At 47.9% G+C, this 7,723-nt stretch overlaps 1 protein-coding gene and 1 long non-coding RNA gene across 2 annotated transcripts; both read right to left on the bottom strand.

Annotated features, from left to right (window-relative positions):
* Positions 1-56: 56 nt before the first annotated feature.
* LOC119354120 lies at positions 57-1,472 on the bottom strand. The gene is made up of 3 exons (XM_037620824.1): positions 1,229-1,472; positions 499-580; positions 57-418 (listed from the first exon to the last, which is right to left on the bottom strand). The coding sequence occupies exons 1-3, from the start codon at positions 1,356-1,358 to the stop codon at positions 319-321; spliced, it is 312 nt and encodes a 103-aa protein (XP_037476721.1). The 5' UTR covers positions 1,359-1,472; the 3' UTR covers positions 57-318.
* A 2,961-nt stretch (positions 1,473-4,433) lies between these two features.
* On the bottom strand, positions 4,434-7,259 carry LOC119359243. The gene is made up of 4 exons (XR_005172429.1): positions 6,717-7,259; positions 5,996-6,457; positions 5,507-5,609; positions 4,434-4,761 (listed from the first exon to the last, which is right to left on the bottom strand). It is a non-coding gene; the product is annotated as an uncharacterized LOC119359243 (long non-coding RNA).
* Between the last annotated feature and the right edge of the window lie 464 nt (positions 7,260-7,723).

Below are 7,723 nucleotides of genomic sequence, written 5' to 3'. Positions count from 1 at the left end.
AAAATAATAATAAAATATTCATATATGAAAAGAACGAAAATATAGCCCCGGCCTCCATACACCAAACAATGCATCTGCTCTCGCAAATTTCAATCTATTGCTAGTTTCTTACATTCAGCTTGCAGCCATGATAGGAAGACAAGTAGTTTCTCAACTCCTAAAAATAATGACATATGCCTTTTCCAACTACCTTCTAATAATGTGCAAGCAAGATTAAAATAACTTTAGACTTTTAACTTAAAGCAACAGATGCTACTATACCTATACATGTATCTGCTCTAATTTTATAGCTAGCTAGGAGCAGAAGTATTTAAGTCTTTAAGCTGCAGCAACATGCTCGTTGATTTTCCTATGAAGGCGGCAGTCAGTGAATGATAACATCGACTTTGCCATCTGGTTGTACATGCTCTCCGAAATCCTGTAAAGACAAGAAACCTTGAGAAGTTGAAATTCGGAATGAAGAAAATAGCAGAAGAGTTCAGAAATAAAAAGAAAAACCTCCTTCTCCAAGAAGCTATGAAGGATCTTGTTCTCCACTGCTTCTGCGATTGCTGCACACCTAGGAACTTGTGATACTTTCCTGAAATAAGTCAAATAACAGTGCAATTTTTATGCATAACTACTGCCACGTGTCATATCATGAGCCCTTCTGTATATTTGGGACGAATTTCCTGCTGTCAAAGACAATCTATTCTTGCACGTTCAATCTAAACAACCGACTACTGGTCATTAACAGATGGTGTTCGTCCATAGATACTAAGTTTGTTTCTTCTTCAGTAAACCATTGTTAGAATGTCATTACTTAAGCCATGCCTACGGTCGTATGAAAGTCTACTCTTCTTGCTGACATGATGTTCGCACTTGGTTTACTGGTTATGTGAGCTGCTGCAGGTTATGTTTTGATTCATGGAAGGCTCTTTGTTGGATTTGGGTGTGGATAGTATCAGCACCAGTTTACATCGCTGAAGCTGCTCCTTCAGAAATCAGGGGAGGTTTGGTGTCCGCATGATTTCTGGTGGCCAATTGTTTTCCTACTTGGTCAATCAAACAGAGGGGTCCAAGCAGAGAAAGGATATGGCATGCCTGGATGTGCACGCCGCTATCGTAGCCATATTGTCGCCGAATAAGAGCACGTCCTCTCAGTGCTTGGCGCTTAGGGGATGGGTCTGGCGCCGCCAAGGATTGTAAGTTCGAGGTCGGCGGCCCCATCTCGTCCTAGAACCGGTACCTGCGCCAATCGGCCGCCGCACTGCCGCGGCGTCGCCGCCATGAGGGGGAGTTCGTGTTGTAGCGCCTGTGGGGAGGCCTTCATCGGGTGCGAGAGATGGGGATAACCAGGGGCACAACTCTGGATCCATGCCGTCCGTCGCCGCCGCCGGCCGGTGTCGCCGAGGGGCAAGAGGGAGACGGCAGATGGGGACGGGCAGCGGTGGGGAGATGAAAGGGGATTTTTTTGGAAGAGTCGCTGCGAAAAGAAGGGCGTGTCGCTCGGGGGTGAGGGGCGTCGAATCGGTATTTTATTTCCGTCAATTGCTCACTGTTACACACGTAAAAAGTACTGCGGGTTTAATACCTAAAAACTACAGGGACCTTTGTGTAAAAAAGGGGATTTTTTTGGAAGAGTCGCTGCGAAAAGAAGGGCGTGTCGCTCGGGGGTGAGGGGCGTCGAATCGGTATTTTATTTCCGTCAACTGCTCACTGTTACACACGTAAAAAGTACTGCGGGTTTAATACCTAAAAACTATAGGGACCTTTGTGTAAAAAGGACGCAACGGTGAACCCGGAGACCCAATCGTGCTTTATTATTAGGGAGAGACTAGCACAAATGCTCGTGCGTTGCAACGGGAGACTACAAAACTTGCCTCCGGCAGGAATGCGGGTTGCGACCCCAAGAGCCTCCAGCACCCTGATCGCAACGGTCTGGCTTTGGAATGTCGCACGATACTTGAGGAAGAAAGGATGTGGCGTTCGCGTGCAGTGGATCATCAGCGGCAAAATCTCTACTATGACACTTAAGAAGAAAATTAACGTGCAATCATGTTATTTCTAGATGTTTACGGTTTTTTGACCATGGGCATTGGATATCGTTGATAACAGGATCACGTCATTAGGAGAATGATGTGATGGACAAGACACAATCCTAAGCCTAGCACAAGATCGTGTAGTTCGTATGCTAAAGCTTTTCTAATGTCAAGTATCATTTCCTTAGACCATGAGATCATGCAACTCCCGGATACCGTAGGAGTGCTTTGGGTGTGCCAAACGTCACAACGTAACTGGGTGGCTATAAAGGTACACTACAGGTATCTCCGAAAGTGTCTGTTGGGTTGGCACGAATCGAGACTGGGATTTGTCACTCCGTGTAAACGGAGATGTATCTCTGGGCCCACTCGGTAGGACATCATCATAATGTGCACAATGTGACCAAGGAGTTGATCACGGGATGATGTGTTACGGAACGAGTAAAGAGACTTGCTGGTAACGAGATTGAACAAGGTATCGGGATACCGACGATCGAATCTCAGGCAAGTACTATACCGCTAGACAAAGGGAATTGTATACGAGATTGATTAAATCCTTGGCATCGTGGTTCATCCGATGAGATCATTGTGGAGTATGTGGGAGCCAACATGGGTATCCAGATCCCGCTGTTGGTTATTGACCGGAGAGTTGTCTCGGCCATGTCTGCATGACTCCCGAACCCGTAGGGTCTACACACTTAAGGTTCGATGACGCTAGGGTTATAGGAAAAGTATGTACGCGGTTACTGAATGTTGTCCGGAGTCCCGGATGAGATCCCGGACGTCACGAGGAGTTCCGGAATTGTCCGGAGGTAAAGATTGATATATAGGAAGTATGGTTTTGGCCACCGGAAGTGTTCCGGGCATCACCGATAGTGTACCGGGACCACCGGAGGGGTCTGGGGGTCCACCAGGTGGGGCCACCAGCCCCGGAGGCTTACATGGGCCAATAGTGGGAAGGGACCAGCCCCTAGGTGGGCTGGGGCGCTTCCCACCAAGGCCCAAGGCGCCTCCAAGAGGGGAAGGGGGCAAACCCTAGGGCAGATGGGCCCTAAGGCCCACCCTAGGTGCGCCTCCCCCTCTCCCCCTTGTGGCCGCCACCCTAGATGTGATCTAGGGCTGCCGCACCCCTTGGGGTGGGAACCCTAGGTGGGGGCGCAGCCCTTCCTCTCCCCCTATATATAGTGGAGGCAAAGGGGCAGCCCAACACACGATTCGATCTCCCTGTTGGCGCAGCCCTACCCCTCTCCCTCCTCGTCTCTCGTAGTGCTTGGCGAAGCCCTGCTGGAGTTCCGCGCTCCTCCACCACCACCACGCCGCCGTGCTGCTGCTGGACGGAGTCTTTCCCAACCTCTCCTTCTCCCCTTACTGGATCAAGGCGTAGGAGACGTCACCGGGCTGCACGTGTGTTGAACGCGGAGGCGCCGTGGTTCGGCGCTTAGATCGGAATCAACCGCGATCTGAATCGCTACGAGTACGACTCCTTCATCCGCGTTCTTGCAACGCTTCCGCTTAGCGATCTACAAGGGTATATAGATGCACTCCCCTTCCCTCGTTGGTAGATTACTCCATAGATTGATCTTGGTAATATGTAGAAAATTTTAAATTTCTGCTATGATCCCCAACATATTTTGCCTAGTTTCACACAAAAAGATAAAACGTGGGTGATGGATAGAGTTGAGGGATACAGGATCTCGAACTGTCCGGGAACCCCCAATTCCCCGGCAGTTCCACACCAGGAAATTTGGAAGGTATATAAGTTGCTAGAATTTGATGCAAAGTGGCGGTGTGGGACTATTAATTCAAATCTGAAATCTGAAATCTTAGCACAAACTCTGGTTTCTGCAGTAGAAAGGGAGTGGAGGGCAGGTCGCGAGGACAAACTTTTTTAGTGGCCCATAATATAAAATTCTGGCCCGTTGACTTTTGTACCTGCAAACGATGTTCAGAAGCATAGACAAAAACTAGAGACAAAATTTAGTACCACCTCGAATATGTTTTAAATTTAAACTGAAAGCGTAAAATCACGGAAAGAAGCGTATTGTGACGGTGAACCCACGGAGTCAATCCGTGCTTTATTATTATAGGGAAAGGCTAGCACAAATGTCCGTGCGTTGCAACGGAAGACTACAAAACTTGCCTCCGGCAGGAATGCGGGCTGCGACCCCAAGAGCCTCCAGCACCCTGATAGCAATGGTCTGGCTTTGGAATGCCGCACGATACTTGAGGAAGAAAGGATGTGGCGTTCGCGTGCAGTGGATCATCAGCGGCAAAATCTCTACTATGAAACTTAAGAAGAAAATTAACGTGCAATCATGTTATTTCTAGTTCACTGCATAAACTTATTTGGATTTAATCTCTCAAACTAAACAAATGATTAATTCTATGAAACAAGATTCAGATATAAACGTCTTATCTTGCCAATTTGGGGTTTAATCAGGGATGGCATGCTCCTTTGTCACCCAAATATACATGTACTAATAGAATATCTATTGGATAACGGAACAGAAGGGGAAATAATCAACAATGATGGTGACCAATAACACAAGGAGAAATAATCAAGAATGATGTTTCCAGTAACATAAAGAGCATGCTGATAACTACATTGCAGTCGCCGCCAACCGAACGGAACTGCCGCACCCCAGAATATAAACTATGTTGTAGCGGGAGAGAAAAATCCTCATATGCACCATCTCCATTATTATGCTCATCATCTGAAGATAAAATATAATAAAAAATTCTGCAAAAAATAAGTACATATTAATTAATGCTAACAGAAAAAACTAAGACAGCTATGCATGATACACATCATATCCGGTTGTATCTATACAACCCGCAGATTTCAAATTTCAAACGATTTTGCAACTCAAACGGTTTGTCCACTGACCATATCAACTAATCCATACAAAGAAATTCACATAAATCACATAAAGGCAATTAGCTATCAGAACAAAATAATCTCGCGAGATGACGAACGATTCTGAAAACATTGCTTTATTTTCTGTAGCAATGGGGTTGGGTTTGCAACCATAATGAGGTAGAAATCTAGTACGCGAGTGGTGGAGTCATGGAGAAACTTATGGGCCAGAGCTTGGGGCCTACACGCCAGGGGCTGGGCTTCCTATAAGTGAAAAATTCTGAAAAGTATACTACTGGGCTATAGATGTTAGTTCGGCCACGCCTAGGGCTATAGCCCTAGTTGCCCTATACCTAATTTCGCCCCTGGTGACCATAACACATTTGGATCTATAAGTAAGAAGTAGTGCTAAACCTCTCATATCTATCCGCTGAAACCAAAAGTATAAAAATGATGAATCAACATGCAAGTTTTGCATTTGTTTCAATCACTATAAGTTTAATACCACATAATTTTAAATCTTTACAGAAAATTTAGCAGCGCAAAATGAGTTTCATACATATACATGTAATTGATATTTAGATGGATAATGAAATAACTATACATAAAGGAGGGAACTTTACAACACCTCCGCATACTTGTCGAGTAATCCCCTATCATCTTCCCTTCGCATCGCCGTCCTTTTTCTCAACACTTTATCTCCTCCACCATCGCCATGCCATGCGCTACAACTGCACCAAACATGAGCAGCCACATTATGAGATGGATTCAGAATAGCTTACCATTGCAGTAAGAAAACATTCCCTTGCATATGAAGACGACCTTGATTTTATTTAGATTGTACAATGAGCAGTTAAGTAAGATGCACTACAACAGATCCTGTTCAGTCCCAACCAGGCAAGTCTCTTCAAGTACTAATGATGAATGTTGTTCTTCATCCCCCATCCAAATACCGAAATAGCAAATTGTTTAGGCAAATAAACACTATTAGTTGGAGAAGGTTGTTCTTGCTTATAGGTCATCGAGACCCAACTTCTACACAGAAAACACATGAAACAGAAAATAAATTGTACCAAGGATGAATGAATGAACCGTGGCCCCGATGAATCAACCATACCCGACGATCGCGAACAGGAGTCAATGATGTGTGCGCTACCGTCGAGGTGAGCATCCTTGGTCGCCTCAACCACTTGAGCCTCATCCGCCTGTCCGGGGCCTCTCCATCACTGCATGCACGGCGGCTACATGTATTGACGTACGTGATGTTCGAGTTCACCAAAAACAGCGCGCTTAGCAAGTGGCTCCACAGCGATGAGGTGCTCGGATGGAGCAAGCACGTCCAGGTCGCGCTGGACGTGGCAGCCGGACTCAACTACGTGCAGAGGTATTCCAAGAGCAGTAACATCATGCTCAACACATGCTTCCTCCCTAAGCTAACAAACTTCGACCTTGCACTCGCGATCACCGCCGATGCCGAGGACGAAGCCCTTCGATGACATGGCACATAGTTGGCACGATTCACACGCACGACAGCGATGGCGAGCAGCAGCGCACACGCCACACGCACGCACGTCCTCATCTGCGATGACCACAGTGTCAGACTGCCAGTTAATAACTGTTGTCAAAGTTTTAGAAAAAATCAGTTTCGTCAGGCGTAAATGTAGCTGTTAAATGTTCAGTTTCGTCAGTTAGGATTTTCTTCAGTTTCATCAGTTAGATTGTTAGTGTAGCCCGTCATATTGATCGGATCGTGGGTAGCAAGCAAGGAACATTGGGATGGCAGGGTTCACGTCTCGGGCGTGGCCTAATTTTCCCTTTTCAGTATGCTCTATACTCACCTGATTGTGTTCATCGCCAGTGATCTCAGGGTCAAACAAGAGGCGCTGCAGCAGATCGGCAACAACAGCATCACGTCGTCCGGCTTCTACATGCTGAACACCTACATCATAAACAACAACGCACGCATCCGGGGCAGGGCGGTTGGGAACCTCGCAGGAAGATGAGGAAGGGGAGATCAGCAGAGAGCAGGCGCCGGTGACCTCACTGTCGATCTTGACGCGGAGGAGAGGAAAGAGGGAGCGTGGCGGCTGGGACTCGCCAGACCCTAAGCTGCAAGGGATGGTAGTGGAGGCAACCAGTCGTGGGGGAGGAGGGGAGTAGTTGTTGGCCCGGATCCGCCGCCGGGAGGCGCGCTGGGGCGGTTGCCCGCTCGGATCCATCGTCGGGCAGCGCTTTGGGGGCGCGGGGGCGCGACGCGATGAGGATGTAGATGGATGGGGGCGCCGGGTCTCGGGTACGATTGGGTCGTCGGGGTCGGCGCCGGTGGGTGGGTGGTCGGTGGAGGCGCCCAACGATGGTGGACAGGGCAGTGGTTGGTGGGGGTCGAGGGGTGGGGTGGGAATGAGCCGGGGAGGAAGAAGGTGGGGGCGTGCCGGCTGCGCACGGCGCGCGGGGCGTCGCGGGAGGTGGTGGGGCGGGGCGGAGCACGGCGAGGCAGAGCGTGGCTACGTTTTTCTCCCCTTCGTACCGGTTCGATTTGAACCGCGGGTTGAATACCAAAGAACACAGGGACCTTTCTGCAAATTTGCTAGCCTCGTTGGGACAATACTGGGCTTCTCCAACGACGTAGGAAAACTTTCACAAGGAATTAGTGCCACCTTGTTTATATTACGATCTTGTCCATACAAATCGTAAAAGCGTATTATGATATGAGAAGAAAGCGTATTGTGACGGTGAATCCATGGAGTCAATCCGTGCTTTATTATTAGGGATAGACTAGCAAAAGAGACCGTGCGTTGCAACGGGGTAACAAAAATTATATTTCGCCAGTTATCACAATTGCTCC

The sequence above is a fragment of the Triticum dicoccoides genome, chromosome 2A (assembly GCF_002162155.2).
Source record: "Triticum dicoccoides isolate Atlit2015 ecotype Zavitan chromosome 2A, WEW_v2.0, whole genome shotgun sequence".
NCBI classification, from domain to species: Eukaryota; Viridiplantae; Streptophyta; class Magnoliopsida; order Poales; family Poaceae; genus Triticum; species Triticum dicoccoides.
This window is presented reverse-complemented; position numbering and strand designations above follow the sequence as displayed.

Coding starts and splice junctions, on each gene's coding strand:
- LOC119354120 (XM_037620824.1), bottom strand. CDS start 1,358: ATGGATCCAGAGTTGTGCCCCTGGTTATCCCCATCTCTCGCACCCGAT. Junction 581..1,228: donor GCGGCGGCCGATTGGCGCAG/GTACCGGTTCTA, acceptor GACTTATTTCAG/GAAAGTATCACAAGTTCCTA. Junction 419..498: donor ATAGCTTCTTGGAGAAGGAG/GTTTTTCTTTTT, acceptor TTGTCTTTACAG/GATTTCGGAGAGCATGTACA.